This window comes from Entelurus aequoreus, linkage group LG10 (assembly GCF_033978785.1).
Source record: "Entelurus aequoreus isolate RoL-2023_Sb linkage group LG10, RoL_Eaeq_v1.1, whole genome shotgun sequence".
Classification (NCBI taxonomy): domain Eukaryota; kingdom Metazoa; phylum Chordata; class Actinopteri; order Syngnathiformes; family Syngnathidae; genus Entelurus; species Entelurus aequoreus.
The window spans coordinates 13,367,611-13,390,110 of NC_084740.1; the positions used below are offsets into that span (position 1 = coordinate 13,367,611).

Consider the following 22,500-nt stretch of genomic DNA (forward strand, 5'->3'; position numbering starts at 1 on the left):
TGTGTGTGTTTTACAGCAAGTAATTAAAGTAAAAACAATAACACATTTCTTTGTAGCTTATCTTATTAAATTTACAATAAGCTAAAATTGTTGTAAATTAGATTATATGTTGCACAATTGTTTTTTGTTTTTTTTAAATAAACTGGCCAGTGCACAATATCTAGACAAAAGCAAAAACTACTATTGGCTCCCATTTGAACAATTTGTATCCAGAGACTTTGTGAACAATAACAAAAACTGCCAAAAAATATTTTGTAATAATACGAAGGAGAAAACGATAAATATCAATCTAATCACCTAGTATGGTTTATGTACTGATACTATACCAGGTATCAATAGTATCGACGTCTGGATTGATCCCCCCTACTTTACATTGAAGCTTTAGTGGTTATCTTCTTGTGTCGTCCTGCTCGGTGTGTGTCTAGCATGCTTAGCCATTTATTTTCTTCAAGTCCTCCGGTGATAACGGTACATGGAAGAAACTTAGGGCCTGATTTACTAAAGGTTTGCGTGATCGTGTACTAAAACACGCGCAAACTTGATTGCACACGCAAAACGATCTACTAAACGTCTTGTAAGTGAGCAGAAGAATATTGCATCTGTCTTCATTAATATGCAAAATATATGCTGATTATCAAAACGTCCAAAATACGGGGAGAAGAAAAGGCAATTGAGTGTGATTTATCAACACTCGTCCCCGTTTTGGGAGCACTATTTTGCGTTTTATTTAGCATGTGTGAGAAGGATTTTCAAGCTGACACAGTTAGGCACACGGCTGTGAGAGAGGAGTGCTCGGGCTGCAAAGACATACGATGGACAGAAAATACTCCGTCCTACGTGTATGTTTCAACATATCTGGACGGTCAAAATATTACAAATATTAGACACATCTTTTTAGCAAAATCATTTTATAATTTAATGGCTGCTAGATAATTTAAGAGGCTGATTAAAACAAACTCAATTTATGCATTTTGGTGTCATTTAGTATTTTTTTCATGACCTTGGTGTTTTTCACGTAGAATATATATTACTAAAATATATCCTGTATGCTAAAACTTCTTGAAGTATGCATTTTTTTGCATCTAGAGCACATACTACAAGTGCAGTCTCCCCCCTATTCACCATCAGCGGTTAAATGTTGATGCACTGCATGACTGCTGCTAAAATGCCCATAAAAAGTGGTAGATGTCTCCCGCTTTTTTGAAAACATAGCAAAGGACCACAGGTAGGAGGAGCATGATAACATGAATGAGATATATAGTATAGTACACACAAAATCTTCATTTAAATAAGGCGGTCTGCACCACTTTTTAATTGCACACGCAGTCTTAGTAGATGGCCATGTAACACGCCCACTAAGAGTACACGCTATTTTAGTAAATTTTTCCCTCCATTATGGTGAGGATTAGTATATTTGAAGCTTCTTCGCACTGTGGATAGACAAGGTATGTATACCAAGGGACACAGTTGCGGTAAGATCGCCCATCAGTTAAAAATATTTATATATATCTGCCCCCGATCCAATCTCATGATCGGGATCTGTACATCTCTATTTTTATCAACTTTGTTTTATACTGACATAACCCTTTATCACCGTTTATCATTCGCCTATGTTAAAAGGTCCCTTTTTAAGGACAACCATGGGGCGCTGGACCGAGAGTCTCGTTTCTCGCCTCTCTTCAAACAGGAGAGCAACAAGATTTCCACAGAAGACCTGATTAAGCTTGTGTCAGAGTATAGAAGGTAAAGAAGCTCACTTTGACATCTTCCAAAAACATTCTTACAACATTTTAAACCAACTAGGGCGGAGAAGACCAGCAAGCTTCAGACCATTCCTGGGACTCTGGACATCACAGTGGACTATGTTCCACTGGAGCTTCCAAGTATGACCATTTAGACACATCTTCCTCTCCTATGCTGCCCTAACGCTCTCTCTCGCTCTCTTTAAACATATTTTTTGTGTGTGTGTGTGTGTTTAGACTGTGTGACGTCCTCGTACATACCCGTGAAACCCTTTGAGGATCTGAGCAAACACCAGCCCACAGTGGAGGTGGAGGAGTTTGTCCAAGACACCACCAAGTTCACTCAGCCGTACCGTGTGTATAGAAACCACATCTACGTCTACCCCAAACATCTCAAATATGATAGCCAGAAGAGCTTCGCCAAGGTAAAGGAGATCAGACTATTCATAATTTAAGTTTTGTTTGTGTGTAATATCTTTTCCATGACAATGAAATGTGCCTCAACATTATGGAGGTTTATTTGGGTCTTTATTACAAAATATTTTTTGGGCATATGCCATACTTGCCAACCTTGAGACCTCCAATATCGGGAGATATGGGGCGGGGGGCGTGGTTAAGATGAGAGTATATTTACAGCTAGAATTCACCAACTCAAGTATTTCATATATATATATATATATATATATATATATATATATATATATATATATATATATATATATATATATATATATATATATATATATATATATATATATATATATATATATTTTATTATATATATATATATATATTTTATTATATATATAAATAAAATAAATACTTGAATTTTAGTGTTCATTTATTTACACATATACACACACACACACAACACTCATCTACTCATTGTTGTACTTGAAAGTACAATGCTTTGTTAAGGGTTGAATTGTCCATCCTCTTTCTATTCTCTGTCACTATGTTTCTAACCATGCTGAACACCCTCTCTGATGATGCATTGCTGTGTGGCACGCACAAAAGTGCTTTCATGAAATGCACGAGAGTGTGGAATCTTCCATCTCTCCCTAGCATGACCCAAAACCGGTCAATCCTTGCTTCCTGGGGAAGATCTTCCCTGGCAAGCAATTGGTACTCCAGTACTTGTACCCGGAGGCTGGTCAGGTCCAATCGCAGCTGCGGCAGACTTTTTTTTGGGGGGGGCGTGGCCTCCAGCTCCGGCTGAATACCGGGAGTTTGTCGGGAGAAAATCTCTGTCGGGAGGTTGTCGGGAGAGGCGCTGAATATCGGGATTCTCCCGCTAAAAACGGGAGGGTTGGCAAGTATGGCATATGCTGACAATTTCATTGAATAAAAAAATGTGGGCCCAATTTGTGTGTTTAAAAATACAATTTGTTGATATTCAGTGTTTTAAATTTCAGTGTGTAAAAATTCAGTGTAAAAAAAAAATCCAGCGCAGAAATATTTGTTGCTTCAAAAGTCACCTCATTGGCTGGTTCTGGGACAGATTGATTGCTTCTGTCTTAGTTTACCGTAACTGAGTCTTGAGTTTTGAAGCAATGAATATTTCTGCACTGAATCTTTTACACTGGATTTTAAAACACTGAATTTTTAGACTGAATTTTTACATACTGAATTTTATATATAAAATTTTTTCCTGCACTGATTTTCTTTTACACTAAAATTGTACACTGCAAAAATTCAGTGTTCAAAAACAAGAAAAAATTATACAGGGTACATGCGGACCCTAAAAAAAAAAAAAATGAGGGGTATTTTATTTGAACTAAGCAAAATTATCTGCCAATAGAACAAGAAAATTCGGCTTGTCAAGACTTTCCAAAACAAGTAAAATTAGCTAACCTCAATGCTCCCAAAAATACCTTGAAATAAGTATATTCTCATTAATAACAAGTGCACTTTTCTTGGTAGAAAAAAAAGAGACCTTTTTGCTCAATATGTTGAAAAATATTCTTAAATTAAGTAAATGTTAGTGCCTTATCTTGACATAATGACATGCGCTCGGCATCATGATTTTTTTTTTTCATGCTTGAAGTAAGAAATTATTACTTTAAAAAAGTAGTTTTATACTTGTGAGTGTTAATGACACAGCTTTGCAACCGTTGATATTCTAGTTTCAAGCATGTTTTACTCAATATAGGTCATAAAATCTCAGCAACAAGTTGTAATATCTTACTGAGATAATTTAGGACCAAAACCCTTAAAACAAGTAAAACACTCTAACATAAAATTTGCTTAGTGAGAAGAATTGTCTTATTAGACAGAAAATAAGCAAATATCACCCTTATTTGAGATATTTAATCTTACTTAGATTTCAGTTTTTGCAGTGTGTACACTGAATTTTTTTGCAGTTACTTTTTACACACACACACACACACACACACACACACACACACACACACACACACACACACACACACACACACACACACACACACACACACACACACACACACACACACACACACACACACACACACACACACTTTTAAATCACAATTTTTTAATTTGCATAATTTGATGTACAAAAAAAAGGCAGTAGGTCCAAAATTCCAACACAAAACATTCAGCTACATTAATTCAGTGTCCAATAAATCTTTCGTAATAAAGACACAAGTTAACCTCTAAACAATAAGACAAGTCTTCCTCAAACGTTTTCAGACTGATAAAAGCAAAATAGAAAAATGTGTCTTCTGGCTGATTTGTCTTGAAATGGATCTTTTGATTTAATAACAAAGTCAGAACAACAACTAGTTGAACTGTCCTCATTTTCAACCACCCTCCCAAACCGCACACACACTGTCACTAACCCTGTGGTGCACTCACAGTTTAAAATCACAAAACTCTTTAACTTAAAGGCCTACTGAAATGAGATTTTCTTATTTAAACGGGGATAGCAGGTCCATTCTATGTGTCATACTTGATAATTTTGCGATATTGCCATATTTTTGCTGAAAGGATTTAGTAGAGAATATCGACGATAAAGTTCGCAACTTTTGGTCGCTGATAAAAAAGCCTTGCTTGTACCGGAAGTAGCGTGACGTCACAGGTTGTGGAGCTCCTCACATCTGCACATTGTTTACAATCATGGCCACCAGCAGCGAGAGCGATTCGGACCGAGAAAGCGACGATTTCCCCATTAATTTGAGCGAGGATGAAAGATTCGTGGATGAGGAAAGTGAAAGTGAAGGACTAGAGGGCATTGGAAGCGATTCAGATAGGGAAGATGCTGTGAGAGGCGGGTGGGACCTGATATTCAGCTGGAAATGACTAAAACAGTAAATAAACACAAGACATATATATACTCTATTAGCCACAACACAACCAGGCTTATATTTAATATGCCACAAATTAATCCCGCATAACAAACACCTCCTCCCTCCCGTCCATATAACCCGCCAATACAACTTAAACACCTGCACAACACACTCAATCCCACAGCCCAAAGTACCGTTCACCTCCGCAAAGTTCATACAGCACATATATTTCCCCAAAGTCCCCAAAGTTACGTACGTGACATGCACATAGCGGCACGCACGTACGGGCAAGCGATCAAATGTTTGGAAGCCGCAGCTGCGTACTCACGGTACCGCGTATCCAACTCAAAGTCCTCCTGGTAAGAGTCTCTGTTGTCCCAGTTCTCCACAGGCCAATGGTAAAGCTTGACTGTCATCCTTCGGGAATGTAAACAATGAAACACCGGCTACGTGTTTGTGTTGCTGCAGCCGTCCGCTAATACACCGCTTCCCACCTACAGCTTTCTTCTTTGCTGTCTCTATTGTTCATTAAACAAATTGCAAAGGATTCACCAACACAGATGTTCAGAATACTGTGGAATTTTGCGATGAAAACAGATGACTTAATAGCTGGCCACAATGGTGTCCCAAAATGTCCGCTACAATCCGTGACGTCACGCGCAGACGTCATCATACCGAGACGTTTTCAGCAGGATATTTCGCGGGAAATTTAAAATTGCACTTTACTAATCTAACCCGGCCGTATTGGCATGTGTTGCAATGGTAAGATTTCATCATTGATATATAAACTATCAGACTGCATGGTCGGTAGTAGTGGGTTTCAGTAGGCCTTTAACAGCACGGTCGCTACAATGATAAGAAATAGTAATTAAAATCCACTTCACCTTGTTGGTTTGTATTCTTGGCACGGAGCGGGAGGCAGTGTCGACAATCATGTGGATACTTCCCGAATGTTTTAAACCAGGGGTCTCAGACAGGCGGCCCGCGGGCCAGTTGCGGCCCGCGAGACATTATTTTGCGGCCCGCACCTTAATATGAAAATGTGATGTTAGTGCGGCCCGCGAGTTTTATATGAATGGCGCTTGACAGCGTCATACTTGCCAACCCTCACGATTTTTCCGGGAGACTCCTGAATTTCAGGGCAACCATTCTCTCAAATGTCTGCCGATTTTCACCCACACAACAATATTAAGGGCGTGCCGTGATGGCCTTGCCTTTAGCATCCTCTACAACCTGTACAAACAGCGTGCCAGCCCAGTCACATGTTGTATTTGGCTTCTGTACACACACGCAAGTGACTGCAAGGCATACTTGATCAACAGCCATACAGGTCACACTGAGGGTAGCCGTATAAACAAGTTTAACACAGTTACAAATATGCGCCACACTGTGAACCCACACCAAACAAGAATGACAAACACATTTCGGGAGAACATCCGCACCGTAACACAACATAAACACAACAGAACAAATACCCAGAATCCCATGCAGCCCTAACTCTTCCGGGCTACAATATACACCCCCGCTACCACCAATACACCCCCCCCCCCCTTCCGTGCGTCGGTTGAGGTGGGCAGGGTTTGGTGGTAGGGGGGGTGTATTTTGTAGCCCGGAAGAGTTAGGGCTGCAAGATGTTCTGGGTATTTGTTCTGTTGTGTTTATTTAAAGGCAGTGCTATCACGGCACGCCCTTAATATTGTTGTCCGGGTGAAAATCGGGACAAATTCGGGCGAATGGTTGCCCCGGGAGATTGATGGGAGGGGCACTGAAATTCGGGAGCCTCCCGGAAAAATCGGGAGGGTTGGCAAGTATGTTGCTATGGCGGCATAGCCATTCAAAGAAGGTGAATTCATTAAAAAGTGCATGTTAGATTATTTAGGAAATCTTTTCTTGCGGCCCAGCCTCACCCAGTTTCTGCATCAAGTGGCCCCCAGGTAAATTGAGTTTGAGACCCCTGTTTTAAACCATTCATCGCTTGTCTATTGTTACTCGGATTGAGCTCACAAAATTAGGAAAATGCTGTAAAATTGCCAAAAAAAAAACACTTAAAAACCCACAAAGTAGCTCAGTAGCTAATCATAGCACAGAGATTGATTAGCCCACACACAATGGATGTGCTGCCAGGCACCAAATAGCTGCCCTGCAGGCACACAATGGGTGGTTGAAATGTTTATACATTGAGACAAAGTTCGGAAAGCAAAGCATATTTTTATTCTGTCTGTGGTTCGTGAATCAAAACACTCGTATAACAAGGGGTTTGTAAATCTAGGTTGCAGTGTATACAAAAAAAAAGAAAAGAATAGGCCCCTGAATGTATTGCCAGTTAAACAATTTTGGGCTTTGGATAAAAAAATTCAGAAGAAATATGGTCCAAAATGTTTGCAATTTTAGCTGCAATGCAAAATGGCCGACTACTTATGAGTCTTACCATATCAGTTATTTAATCATTTTTGTGTCCCGCCATGGTCTACATGTGTATTGGATTTATTGTCAATCGGATGTACTGATGGCGAAACTGTTTCACTTCCTGGGGGGCCGCAATACATCAGGTTTTGGGAAAAGGTCGTGTGCAAGACCCCTAAAATCTGTAAAATGTTTTGTTAAAGCTCTCAAAAGGCATAGGAAGGCTTTAATAATAATAGTGATAATGATAATGATAATGACAAAGAATATATTATCTATCAAGAGGGTCCTTGCCCCCTCGTGCTTTGGTCCTAATAAGCCAAAGAGTAAAATAGTAAAATGATAACAACTAGAAAAGGATTTAATACTTAGCATGTGTCATTGTTTCCAGTAAGTACTCGTATAACTTCTTTTTACACTTGCAACATCCTGGGAACTAGCATACTATGCAGCGGACATTTGTGTTTGCAAGCAGGGCTTTTTTCTAAAAAGTGTGCCTCAAAATATCCACTGGAGAGGACACTACCTTTGCTGTACATATATTGACACTTACAGTACCTTAAAGTGTCCCACCAATATCACCACATTATTTATAAGCTACTCAAAGGTCTGCTGACCACATTTAGAGACGCCATATTTCAAAAAATGTAAACCTTATTGTTCATTGTCAAATACCATAGTAATGACTACAATCGTTGGAATGGGTGATTAACTATTTACTTCGTTATCCAGGTGGGTTACATTTTCTTTGCCTTTATTTATTTATTATTAATACAGTGGTCTTTGTGTCCACAGGCTCGTAATCTAGCAGTCTACGTAGAGTTCCGCAGCACAGACGAAGAACTTGCCAAACCTTTAAAGGTAACATGAGCTTCAAAACACCATTATTTTGCCATGAAAACATAGCCAATTTTTGAATTTGTCTTGCCTAGTGCATTTATGGCAAGCCTGGAGGTCCAGTCTTCACCCCAGCAGCCTGTTCCACCGTCCTACATCACTCTCAGAACCCCGACTTCTACGATGAGGTGGGCTCAGCACATGGAAACATTATCACATCTAAACTTGTTGGTGCTTCCAAAGAACGTACAAGATCGATCTAAGTTGTTTTTTTTCTACGCCAAAAGGTGAAGATCGAGCTCCCTACCCAACTTCAAGAAAAGCACCACCTCCTCTTCTCGTTTTACCACGTCACTTGTGATATTAACGCTAAGACCAACGCAAAGAGGAAAGAAGCCCTGGAGACCCCTGGTGAGCATCATTAGTGTGTGGGGTAAGGCGGTATTCTATTTGTTTTTCAACATTCAGTGTGCTATGTTGTGTTTGTGACCTTGTAGTGGGCTACTCTTGGCTGCCTCTCCTCAAAGAGGGTCGCCTGTCATCTCAGGAGTTCAACATCTCTGTCTCCAGTAACCTGCCACCTGGTTACCTGGCCATAAAAGAGGCCAGCAACACCAAGGTAAGAGGCATTAGAACAGGGATATTCAGCTGGCGGCCTGGGGGCCAAATCAGGAATGACACCATACTTTGACACTCGAGTTCAGTTCAAAACTTGGGCGGCCAACATTTTTGCAGCTAATTCCTAAAAACAGTAGAGTGCTCCTGTTCTATAGACAAACTTAGCCCACTGTAACCACATTGGGAAATCCTTGCATTGACATTTTAACCTTATGAGTAGGGATGTATATCGTTCGGATTTTATCGATACTCAATCCAATCCAATCCACTTTATTTATATAGCACATTTAAAAAGTGCTGCACAAAAATTTTAAAAGCAAGATTCAAATACTATCCTTAGCTCCACCAATGACTGAATAAAAACAAAATAAATAATAACAATATCAAAATAAATATTAATAAAAACGATTTTAAATAGTGAAACCAATTCAAACAACAAATAGAAATACAAATGTAAAAACACAAAGGACCACACAACTCACGTGGTGTTAAAAGCCAGAGAATAAAAGTGGGTCTTAAGGCGAGACTTAAAACACTCCACTGTGGGAGCACTTCGAACATGGAGGGATTGAGTGTTCCAGAGCTTAGGACCGACCACAGAGAAGGCCCTGTCTCCCCTGGTTTTAAGTCTCGTCTTGGGCACCACGAGCTGGAACTAGCTCTCGGACCTCAGAGCGCGTGCAGGAGTGCAGGATACTGATACCAATATCGATATTCCTTATCAAAACCGGTATTCATTGGCATTCTTATCGGTACTATATGTAAATTGTGTAAATAAAGATATGAAAAAATGCATTTTTATTATAATTTTTTGCACCAGCAACATAATGTAAGATCTCACAGCTGGGAAGTCATTAATCAACACCTGCTTTGTAGGTCTTAAACAAGTCAATTATGTTTGATTGCGCAGCTGTTATGTAATCATCTTGCAAAGACCACACAGATCCATCACTGTGTTTCTATTCATTACAATTGCTCTCAGTATATCCGTCCATTTTCTACCGCTTGTCCCTATAATAACATTTAGAATGTTAGTAATAAAATAATAAAGTAAAATAATCTAAATGTATGGTATTCCTGATAATTCACATACCGTTAACATGCTATATCATACTGAATATATCATATATCAATCAAGTTAGGTGGGTGTGCATTTTGTAACAATAGGATTTGTTATTTGTGTTTTTGTTCCACACGGACCTATTTGAGTGACGAACAGGAAGCCAGTGTTGACAGTCATCGATGTATATTTGTCTGTATTTGTTTGTATAATGTAAATTTAAAAAAACCTGTGATTGTTTAAAATGTTTCACTTTTTTGAGTGGATTACAGTATTATTGGCCTGTGTATTACTGGATTGCTTAGAGGATGGTCGGGTTGATGAAGAGTGCCGTAGTGGCGGTCGTGAGTTAAGTGGCTTTCACTTCAAACTGACACTAACTCTTATTAGCGTGCCTGACTTTGGGGACTAGGAGTAAATACTGTTGTGTTACAAACTTTTGTGTGGTGTTGTTTCCTTATTTGTGACTATTCCAATATGAATCATGTGACAGCATTTCATAATGACGACCGATAAAATACCGATAGTAGTTTCATTAGTCCAGAATCTCAAAGGTCTTTCTGGACCGACCTAATTAGGAACCAGTACCAAAAATTACCGATACACGGTATATATCCCTGGTCGTGTGCATTTCTATGTTTCTTCTTCATGACGAGGGTGAGTCCATAACACGCTAAATGGCTGACGGAATAATGGTGTGAATGTGGCTGATTTAATGTGAACAATTTCATTGGTCCACCGTGACCCATTCAGCAATTTCAATGGTCTGATGTGACGAGGCTAAATTCATAGACGGCATGCGAAGCTCGCGAACCCGGAAAAATCTATAAATTAGCCAAAACACTGTATAAAGCATGGGAAAAAAATAGCAGCTTAAAGCCTGGAAATTAAAGTATATAGATACACCGGTCATATCATTAGGTACACCTGCCCACTCTCGAATAGACACGTAGCTGCAGAAAAAAAGTTGCTTTTACAACCATTTACATGCCACATGTCCGTGTGATTGTGCGTATGACATGATTAGATGAACTTAATACTTTATCCTACCTTCTCTCAAGGTTCCTCAAACCGAGTAATAACATCGTCCTTTTCCATCAGAGTTTGGCGGCTAATCCAATTTTGCACTGGACCATCTTGACAGAACAGTCCCTTATAAAATAGTGTGGACTAATAAACATGGAAGTTTTTATTTTACAGACATCAAAGTGGGTGGGAGGGCATTATAAAAGAAAGGATAACACGCGAGGCTATGTCAAAATAAGTAAGTCTACCTCACTGTGACATCATAACTTAGTGTCGAAGAAAAAACGCAAAGCAGACCAGCGGCATTTAAAACTGCATGCAAGCTCACGACCAAATACATTAACCTTATGACTGTGTTTTCACTGCAGGCCAAAGTGGACCAATGTGATCTTTATCAGTCTCCAGTATAAACACGCACAGGCCCCAATGTGGCCTCGACGTCACTTGCATGCGCAGTTCAATAAAGTCAAAACAAAGGAAGTTGACCGGATTCCGCAACTGAAGAAGGGACTCGTTACTACTCAAGAAAACATGGACACTACAGATCAGTGTGTTAGTGGGTTTGTGCCGTGGCTGTTGCGAAGCGGAAGTAGACTGCTGATGGGAAAACAACTGCAGCAGGAGGAAGAAGAGAATTGCAAATGTCATTCCTGCGCGCACGAATAACGTAGCTCGACCAAAGATGACATAAAAGTCGCAAACAGGTCGCATTACCGTTTAGACTGCAGTCACATTTGAAAAGATCAGATTCCAACTCCTGCTGTGGCCCAAATCTGATGCGAAAATATCAAATTTGAAGCACTTTGGATCGTTTAGACTGGCGAAAAGATATCTGATCTGTGTCACTTATGTGGGGAAAAAAATCAGATTTGGTGTTTAGTAGAGATGTCCGATAATGGCTTTTTTGCCGATATCCGATATTCCGATATTGTCCAACTCTTAATTACCGATTCCGATATCAACAGTCGTGGAATTAACACATTATTATGCCTAATTTCGTTGTGATGCCCCGCTGGATGCATTAAACAATGTAACAAGGTTTTCCAAAATAAATCAACTCAAGTTATGGAAAAAAATGCCAACATGGCACTGCCATATTTATTATTGAAGTCACAAAGTGCATTATTTTTTTTAACATGCCTCAAAACAGCAGCTTGGAATTTGGGACATGCTCTCCCTGAGAGAGCATGAGGAGGTTGAGGTGGGCGGGGTTGGGGGGGGGGCGAGGTTTAAGGGTAGCGGGGGGTGTATATTGTAGCGTCCCGGAAACGTTAGTGCTGCAAGGAGTTCTGGGTATTTGTTCGGTTGTGTTTATGTTGTGTTACGTTGCGGATGTTCTCCCGAAATGTGTTTGTCATTCTTGTTTGGTGCGGGTTCACAGTGTGGCGCATATCTGTAACACTGTTAAAGTTGCGCTCTGTACTTCTCCCTACTGTACCACTCCGTACAGCGGCGTTTTAAAAAGTCATAAATTGTACTTTTTGAAACCGTTACCGATCATTTCCGATATTACATTTTAAAGCATTTATCGGCCGATAATATCGGCAGTCCGATATTATCGGACATCTCTAGTGTTTAGTGTTAACGAAGCCATTGATTTGAGACTTTGGCATAGTTTGATACGAGTATCCAACTTTGTAATAACATTTATAAATCAGAAAATATGAAAATCATCATAGGTCGCCATAGGGTTGTACGGTATACCGGTATTAGTATAGTACTGTGATACTAATGAATCATATACGGTACTATACCGCCTCTGAAAAGTACCGGTCCGCTACCAGTTAGCTACTTCTAAATCACTAATCTTCGCCTGCATGGCTACAAATAAAGTACGTTTCTTACAAGTATCATCACTGCAGGACGAGGAATAGCTAAACATGCTTCACTACACACTGTAGCTCACCGGCGTCACAATGTAAACAAACGCCATTGGTGGATATACACCTAACATCCACTGTAATGATATCAAGTACAGTAGCGTATCTAGTCGATACTACTATGATTACGTCGATATTTTTTGGCATCACATCTTCTTTCATTTGAAAAAAAATATATATTACGTTTATAAACGCAGGAAATATGTCCCTGGACACATGAGGACTTTGAATATGACCAATGTATGATCCTGTAACGACTTGGTATCGGATTGATACCCAAATGTGTGGTATCATGCAAAACTAATGTAAAGTATCTAACAACAGAAGAATAAGTGATTATTACATTTTAACATAAGTGTAGATAGAACATGTTAAAAGAGAAAGTAAGCAGATATTAACAGTAAATGAACAAGTTGATTAATAATTCATTTTCTACCACTTGTCCTTAATAATGTTGACAAAATAATAGAATGGAAAATGACACAATATGTTACTGCATATGTAAGCAGCTGAATTAGGAGCCTTTGTTTGTTTACTTACTACTAAAAGACAAGCTGTCTTGCATTTTAACTATTTTATTTAAGGACTAAATTGCAATTAGAACCATATGTTTAATGTACCCTAAGATTTCTTGTTAAAATAAAGCCAATAATGCAATTTTTTGTGGTGCCTTTTATTTAGAAAAGTATCGAAATCATTTTGGTACCGGTACCAAATATTGGTATCGGGACAACACTAGGTCCCCATCGTAGAACACATTTACTATTGTGAAAGAGGCCATCATTCTCTTGGTGACTTGTGTGTTCTTTGCAGAATGGAGCTGATGTGAAATGGGTGGACGGGGCCAAGGCCATCTTTAAAGTTTCAACCAACGTCGTATCAACTGTGTATACTCAGGTAACATCTCGGTGATCCTTATCACCTGTGGTTAGACTGATGTTCTTTACCTTTCACCGAAACGGAAACACACTCCAGCCCTTAATAAGGAATCAGTCCAACCTCTAACTTGGAACTGTTTCTCCTGGATTCCTCTCCTCCTGCCAGGACCCCCACCTGAACCGGTTCTTCCAGCAGTGCCAGAAAAGAGAGCTGGACCTCTCTCACCCTCCTACCTCTGACTTCCTCAACTGCCTGAAGGTTAGAGGAAAAAAATCCATTTCCCCCACTGATTTATCGAATAAGCCCAAACTATTCCGTGTCTAATCAGTAAAACATGACAGAATGTCAGACTTTATTTTGCTCCCTGACTCTTTGTGGTCGTGAGCCTTTTCCAATCCTTTTACTCTCATCATCTTTTCCTCCTTCTTTTCCACACTCCTCCAGGGTCTCCTCAGTATGGAGAAAATCCCAGTGATCATCAGATTTCTGCCAGTGCTCTTTAACCAGCTCTTCAAGGTTCTGACTCAAAATGACAATGACGATGTCACTACTGCCACCACCAGGTAGGTTGTCATTACAACATTCTTATGGGGATAGTTTGTTGACGTCTGTGTTTGTACATAATAAATTAATTCTGGCATTTTAATAAATAAAACCAACAACTTGGACAGCCAGAATTAATAAAGATAGTTTAATTTTTTTGACAAAGTAATAACATTGTAGGTATTTACATTATATTATTATTAGGGATGTCAAATGTAATGCATTAAGTCCTGTGATTAATCACAACATATTATTGCATTAGTTATGTATAAATACAGAGTAATCACCCAATTAACCCTGAACCACAGATGGTTACCTGAAAGTTCTGTGTTGTTCTACGATCGGTGATCAGGTCAATGTATATGTCAGTGCAAAAATGAGCGAGGAAACTCTAACTGCCGTGCAAACTTAGAAATGTAACTTCAAAATAAACCCCGACTGGACTTTAGACAAAACTGTTACCAAGTTTTCAGTTAATAAATGACATGCATTCAAGGAAAGCATTTAAAAATGTTCTTGTATGACATTCTGACAAAAAAAAGGTTAAATCACGATTAATCAAAAATCACGGGTGTCATTATTTTGATTCAAAAGGTTAATCATTTGACAGCAATAATTATTATACTTTTCTTTTTTTTTCTGCGTAAAATCACCATTTTACTCCTTTAACTGAACACAAAAGGGTGACAATTTGGCAAAACAGGTGCGCGAACTACGTTATATGGGCTAATATTTCTCTGACAAATGAGCCACATGGTGTTGCTGTGACTAAACCCCCAAGTTTGACTCCAACAAGCAGATTGACTTGCAATTTCTCACACCACTCATTGCCCTCTACAAAACGCTCACTGTAATTTCATGGCGTTTTGCTGCATCAAAATGACATTTGGGGCACTGACAAGCACGTGTGTGTAAAAATGTATCAAGATAGGTAAAAAAAAACAACGAATGAATGGAATCAAAACATCTTTGCACAGGCTCGGACGTGACTTAACTCAATGGTTCTCAAATGGGGGTACGCGTACCCCTGGGGGTGCTTGAAGGTATGCCAAGGGGCACGTGAGATATTTTTTAAATGTCTGTCAAAAATAACTGTGAAAAGAAATGCAATATTCAGTGTTGACAGCTAGATTTTTTGTGGACATGTTCCATAAATATTGATGTTAAAGATTTATTTTTTTGAGAAGAAATGTTTAGAATTAAGTTCATGAATCCAGATGGATCTCTATTACAATCCGCAAAGAGGGCACTTTAAGTTGATGATTACTTCTATGTGTAGAAATCTCTATTTATATATTAAATATATCTTTATATATATATTAATATTTAAGTTTTTACTTATTTTTATATATTTTTTCCAAATAGTTCAAGAAAGACCACAACAAATGAGCAATATTTTGCACTGTTATACAATTTAGTAAATCAGAAACTGATGACATAGTGCTGTATTTTACTTTATCTCTTTTTTTCAACCAAAAATGCTTTGCTCTGATTAGGGGGTACTTGAATTAAAAGAATGTTCACAGGGGGTACATCACTGAAAAAAACGTTGAGAACCACTGACTTAACTAATTGTCTATAAGTCCTTCGCCATTTACTAATGAATATTAAACTTTGAGTGTATCTGTGGTACATAAATACTAGCATGTCTTCCAATGTATTTTGAGCACAACTCAAAGGAGGCCACACTAATGTACTTGCGCTGATTTGTGTTCTTGGGTACGTCAGAATGGTCTGTTGCTAGGTAGGATTCATAGGCCTGAGCTATTGTTGCACCATACTATATGTCTAGCACAGGGGTCGGCAACCCAAAATGTTGAAAGAGCCATATTGGACCAAAAAAACAAAAACAAATCTGTCTGGAGCCGCAAAAAATTAAAAGCCATATTACATGTGTCATGAGATATACATTTAATTAAGAGGACTTAAAGGAAACTAAATTAGCTCAAATATAGCTACAAATTAGGCATAATGATGCAATATGTACATATAGCTAGCCTAAATAGCATGTTAGCATCGATTAGCTTGCAGTCATGCAGTGACCAAATATGTCTGATTAGCACTTCACACAAGTCAATAACATCAACAAAACTCACCTTTGTGCACTCATGTACAACGTTAAAAGTGTGGTGGACAAAATGAGACAGAAAAAGAAGTGGCATAAAACACGTCCTAGAAAGTCGGAGAAAGTTATGCATGTAAACAGACTATACGGTGAGTTCAAGGACCGCCAAAAAAAGTAGGACAAAACGGCGCTCGCCAAATACTTGAATCAGTGAAGCATATTTAATACAAACAGTGTGATTTATAACAATTACGGAGGTTTGTGTCATGTTTGTCCTCCTACAGAAACCATACTAAAACAAAAAAATTGATTTTTTTCCCCCTCATCTTTTTCCATTCTTCATACATTTTTGAAAAATCTCCAGAGAGCCACTAGGGCGGCGCTAAAGAGCCGCATGCGGCTCTAGAGCCGCGGGTTGCCGACCCCCGGTCTAGCATATATGCTATTTTCTTTATATGAGGGTTGTGAGACATGATTATGTGTAGACTTCACATTTTGATGAGTGCTCTGTATTAAATATAAAAGAAAAACTGTGCCACAACCTTGTGTTTGCAGAGTGCTGCTCCACATTGTTTCCAAGTGCCATGAAGAAAACCTTGATCATTACCTGCACTCCTACATTAAGGTATGCTCAACATTTGGTTGCATTATGTGTGGGGTGCATATAATAATCCTTGGCAGCAGGTGTGCACCTCACATGGAGATCATTAGGACAACTTTGGTTTTCCACAAGGCTGTGGAACGACTTCATAGACATCCTAATTTGCAGAAAAGAACAAAAAAAAACCCCACACAAGCAGGCTTTATGTTTGTGTGTGTGTATGTGTGGATATGTAGAGTGCCGGTGGCCAGGCGCCCGGAAAACTGTGCAAACACACGCACAGAAAAGTGGAGGAAGAAGAAGCGAGGCTAATTGAGGAGGGCACAAACTGGGACATTGTCTCAATCAGAAAGACCGCACGACCTCTTTCATGTCGGCAACAGTGGTGTTACGCTGCGAGGGAACTTGTGGCAGAGACAAATGGCGGTGTTAGGAAGAGGAGGAGGTGGGGGGGGGGAGCGACGAGAGGAGTTCCCAGCAAGGCTGATGGAGCTGCTGTTGCCATGGTAACGTATTGGCACAATATTCAGCACCGTGTGTGTGCGTGTGTCCTTCTCGTTGTGTGAAAAGATGGGATGGAAAGGGATGTAATTCAATGTTGCATGAATGGAGTAGGCTGCTATTCATGTGGGGAATTATGCACTGTACGCCTTCGTGTATGAATGAAGGGTGTTTACTAACATAGGTTAGATTGTTTTTAATTGGCATAATAATCGATTAATTGTGAGGCGACGATGGTCGATTGAACCATATTTTGAAGCAACTGAGGCAAGATGGAGTGCACTTCTTGGCTGCGTCTGATCTAGTTTGCTGTCCGAACGAGGACGACGTAACATCATCAATGGCAGTGCTTCTCAAATAACCGCCGATGAGGTCACAGTATACGGCAAGTGGAACACAGATGCATTTTATAGCTCATGCAGATGTAGATAACGCTGCTCGATGCTGACCAGCCACAAGACTTCAAATGCAGCCACTGCCATCTTGTGAATTTAATTAAAAACTGCATCAGAAGGTCTCCACTGACGGTGGGTACTTTTATAGGCACCTACCAAATGTTGTCGGTACGACCGTGTATCAATTCACGTACAATCTAACAGTGCAATGTTTTTATCCCTCTGTTGCAAGTGATGTCACGTCCGGTTTCAAACTACACACTAAAAAATGCTGGGTTATTTTGATAACCCAATTTATGAGTTGCGAGTGTTGGATTCAATTTTGGAGTTATTTTTTTGAAGAGCAATCCATTTTTGGGGTTGTAAGGGTATTTTTTTTAAACTCAATTTCTGGGTTTTCAAAACTATAAACCATTTTTGGGTTGTTTTTCAATGAGTAATGCAATTTTGGGTAAAATGCTTTTTTTTTATTAAAAAGGTACTTTTTTCTTGAGGGGAATTTTGTTAAGGATTAATCTCATTAACATTATTTACAATCACACATCTTATGTACATGAAAATATTTGAGCAGGCTGTATAGAACTACTATTGTCAAGATCCGCTGCCCGGATCATGTTTGTTTAGTTTTTGACTACCTCAGTTCCTGTTTTGAGCACCCCTGGGTTTGTGTTTTAGTTGCCATGAATGCAGATTGTTTTCACCTGCCTCTGATTAGTGTTCGGGACGCTCATCTGCTCCTGGGCACTAACTAATCAGAGAGCTACTTATTAACTGCTTTTCGCCACACTCAGTCTGGCTTTCTTATTTGCTTCCACACAACAGTTACGACGGCTACTAATTTGATTCCTGAACTAAGCTTCGCCTTTTTGTTCGTCTGTTTACATGCTAAGCTTTACTTTTTTGCTATTCCTTTAACTTCCTGTGTTATAGACACGGTGGTGCTCTTTTGTTTGTATCCCGCATGATTTATAGACAATAAATCATTTCCTTACCTGCACCTTGCCTCCGGGGTACCGTCTGCATCCTGGGAGAACGATCCACACAGTAAAAAGCGACCCCGTCGCACTACAATTACTTGTAAAAAAAATGTCACTCATATCTTGCTTTTGAGTATATTTTAATGGAATACAATTATTTTTATCAGTAGTTGGGAAGGACTAGGACAAACCAGCAGTAAAATGTATAATTTTTAACCAACTATTGTGTCAAGGAGTGCTAAATTGCGCAACCCAATAGTTGGGTTTGGAATAACCCAACATTGTAGCGAGCATTACTCAGTTTTTGTGTTAAATGAATTCAAACCAAAGTTGGGGTATGAATCAACCAACACTGAGTTAACATAACTCAACTTTTGGGTTAAATAATTCAACCCAATAGTTTGGTTGGGAATAACCCAACATTAGGTTATCATAACTCAACTTTTTGGTGAAATATTTCAATGCAAAAGTTGGGTTGAAAAAATTAACCCAAAATGTTGAGTTAAAATAACTCAAATAAGGTGTTTGTCCTTTTCTGAACCAGCAGTTGGGTTAACATTGGGTAATTTTTTAACCCAACATGTTTAAGTGTGTAGGATGGCTCAAACACTTGGTGGGTAAACTAGCACCCTGAGCAGACTCCGTCCAACTGCCTCTAAGTAATGTTGTAATTTTTACATCTCAACAAAGTGAGTATGCATGATAGAAAACACTCAAACGTACAGTAAGCGAGGCGCCACTTTTCAAAATGCTCTAGCTTGATGCAAATTTTTTTATCGAACTTGCCATAGATATACTACTGATTAGCATTAGACATTTTGCATGGCGATGTCAATACTTCCAAATCTGGTAATGAAAACTACAACTAAGATGCACGTTACAATCAAACAGCTGGTGTGAATTTACAGTATCCACATTTTGTAGGGTGCAACAAAATACTACAATAAGCTAAATGGCACAGACTACTCCCTGACTACGGCAACACACCGTAGTCAATACACTACTGCCATCTAATGTCTTGAAATTGCAACTGCATGCAAAGTCTACTGCATAATACTTGCAAATGAGACTCAGAAGTGTAAGAAAACGAGATATAACAACTGGACAGAACGTTGAACAAAAAATAGATATATTATTAAACAAATAAACATTTATTAACACACAAAGAAAATCCGAAAATTGTCACCGTTAAGTCATGGCATCGCTTCCCTGGTACCGGGAATTGGTACAGGTTCGATTAAAATATAAAAGATATCCTCTCCACTTGTAATAATTGAATACAAACGTTAATTGAAACTTTTATAGCATTTGAATAATTGATTGTTACTTTTCCCCCTAATTCTTTTATGATGTTTTTCTGTATGTAGTATGTGTTCAAGACAGAGGCCCATGGCTTCAGGACGGTGCACGAGGAGCTGGCGAAAGGCATGACCTTTGACCTGAAGAGCAACGAGCACGCGGCAGTGAGGAACGTGTTGAAGGTAAGTCCCAAGTGTATAGTTGTGCATAGATACACTGACAATAACGCTGTTGTTGACGTCTTCCAGTTTTCTTGGTTCTTCCTGGAACTGATTGTCAAGTCCATGGCGCAACATTTGGTTGACTCTGACAAAGTGAAAGTAAGATGAAAAAAAATACATGCATATTAAACATGTTAATACACAGCGCATGAAGAGTAACATTGGGTTATTTATTGTCAGCTTCCAAGGCCGCAGCGATTCCCCTCGTCCTACCAGAGCCGGCTGGAGACCCTGGTGGAGACGGTGTCTGACCACATCTTCTGGAAGAACAAAGACCTGGCAGAGGAGTCGCGCAACGCCAACTCAGCTGTGGCAGCTTTTGTCAAGGTAGATACTTTGGATTTGGTCTGTTGCGGTTCAACACACACAGCCTCATAAACTGCAGGTAAATAAAGGCACTGGCCACAACATTAGGTACACCTGCACAACCTGTAGAACTATTCCCTGACAAGGAGGCAGCAACATATATTTTGTATGCAAAACACTGGTAACAGCATGGATCACCCTCAAATATTGTGTTTGAAATGGCGTTTTAGATCTTTACATGGTTCACAAATTAGATTTATTTTGTTACTGTTTAAGACGTTTTATTTATCAAATATTGAATACCAGAGACAGTTAAAGGGGATTACATCAACCTGACCTGTAAACTTCATAAACACCAAACATGTTCTCTCTCATGCATACAATGTAATTTCAATTTTGAATATCGAAATAGTAGATTCAAATAAAGATTAAATAAGAACATATTTTGAATATATATTTATATATATATTTTAAAATCTGTATTTTTACCATAAAATATTACACAATTGTTTGTGTATGTCATTTTACATTAGTATAGGAGGAGGCAGAGTAATGGAAATGTTTTTTGGTTTTTTTCTGACAAAACTAATCAAAAATACTCTTCTTTTACACAATTTAAAAAATAAATAAAAAACTTCCTCAATACAATATTGTCATTAAAAAAAACAATAATATAAAGATAAAAACATTTTGGGTGTCTAAAAAAATAAGCAGAAGGAAGCAAAGTTTATAATGTCCTGGCCCATCATGCAGATTAAATAATCTGATTCTTGATCAACAATATAATGCATAATCACCTGATATATAACAACATTCAGTATAACATTACAAGAGAAATATTATATATCATTTCATCCAGATATACTCACAATAATAAACCCATTCATCATTTTATCAAAGGTCATTTGTATTAATACATTACACCTTTAAGATATGTTATTTTTCCTCCTCTTTGTCTTACCCACCTTTGTTTTATATTTCTTTTTAATTTGATATTGTAGTTTTGTTTAATTTCCTCATCTTATCGATTCAACTGAGTCATCCAGCAAACTGATATGCACATACTTTTAAGATGTATTGAATTTGTTTATTAGCATTGCTCAAAAATGTGTTTAAGATACATTTATATGAAATTTACTGTGTAGTTTTTAGAGAGGTTATCTGAAAATAGCGATGGGTTAATGAGGCCTCAGTGAGTGTGTGGCACACTCACTATTGATACTGTTATGGTGTTTCATAATGGTCGTCCGGTATCTGCTGAATAAAACAAACGTCATTACATTTGACCTGCAAATAAAATTAGTAGTTAGCAAGTTTTTGGGTTTTTTTTTTTGTGGAGAAAAGAAAATAATATGAAACATGCAGCTCTGGTCAATGAGCCCAATAGTAAATTATTACTGTATATCTTAAAACGATCCTACACTTCAGTATAGCCCTTTGAGACACTTGTGATTTAGGGCTATATAAATAAACATTGATTGATTGATCTTACCTTTTTCTAAGTTCCATTTAGAAACACCTTATTCCCAAAGAGGTGCACAGTTTGGTGCTTCACAGTCAAATGACACTGCAGCAATATGGGGCACATGTTTTTTTCTCTCATCATCACTCCTTATGTTTCATAAGGCATCCCATGCAGCAATATCGTTTGACCCATCACTGTTCCTCATTTTTACCTGCAGCGTTGCATCACCCTGATGGACAGAGGTTTCACCTTCAAAGTGATCAGCAACTACATCAACATGATCCCTGCAACTGGCAGCAAGGTAGAAACTATAACTGGAATATACATGTCCAAAGAAATTCCTCAATGAATCTTTCTTGCATTTTATCCAGGTGTTGTGCGAGCTGAAGTTTGAGTTTCTGAGGGAAGTGTGT

General features: G+C 38.7%; 1 protein-coding gene across 3 annotated transcripts in view; it reads left to right on the forward strand.

Annotated features, from left to right (window-relative positions):
• Positions 1 to 22,500, forward strand: part of dock10 (dedicator of cytokinesis 10) — a 115,131-nt gene that overhangs the window by 40,658 nt on the left and 51,973 nt on the right. For all 3 annotated transcript variants that reach the window (XM_062060172.1, XM_062060173.1, XM_062060175.1), the window contains exons 15-30: positions 1,621 to 1,743; positions 1,804 to 1,883; positions 1,980 to 2,167; positions 8,210 to 8,275; positions 8,347 to 8,439; positions 8,539 to 8,662; positions 8,749 to 8,870; positions 13,649 to 13,732; positions 13,880 to 13,972; positions 14,159 to 14,277; positions 16,878 to 16,947; positions 20,164 to 20,277; positions 20,344 to 20,415; positions 20,497 to 20,643; positions 22,305 to 22,388; positions 22,459 to 22,500. The exon at positions 22,459 to 22,500 is cut by the window's right edge and continues 55 nt beyond it. In XM_062060172.1, coding sequence (XP_061916156.1) covers positions 1,621 to 1,743; positions 1,804 to 1,883; positions 1,980 to 2,167; positions 8,210 to 8,275; positions 8,347 to 8,439; positions 8,539 to 8,662; positions 8,749 to 8,870; positions 13,649 to 13,732; positions 13,880 to 13,972; positions 14,159 to 14,277; positions 16,878 to 16,947; positions 20,164 to 20,277; positions 20,344 to 20,415; positions 20,497 to 20,643; positions 22,305 to 22,388; positions 22,459 to 22,500 — 1,621 coding nt within the window. The remainder of the gene's footprint in view (positions 1 to 1,620; positions 1,744 to 1,803; positions 1,884 to 1,979; positions 2,168 to 8,209; positions 8,276 to 8,346; positions 8,440 to 8,538; positions 8,663 to 8,748; positions 8,871 to 13,648; positions 13,733 to 13,879; positions 13,973 to 14,158; positions 14,278 to 16,877; positions 16,948 to 20,163; positions 20,278 to 20,343; positions 20,416 to 20,496; positions 20,644 to 22,304; positions 22,389 to 22,458) is intronic.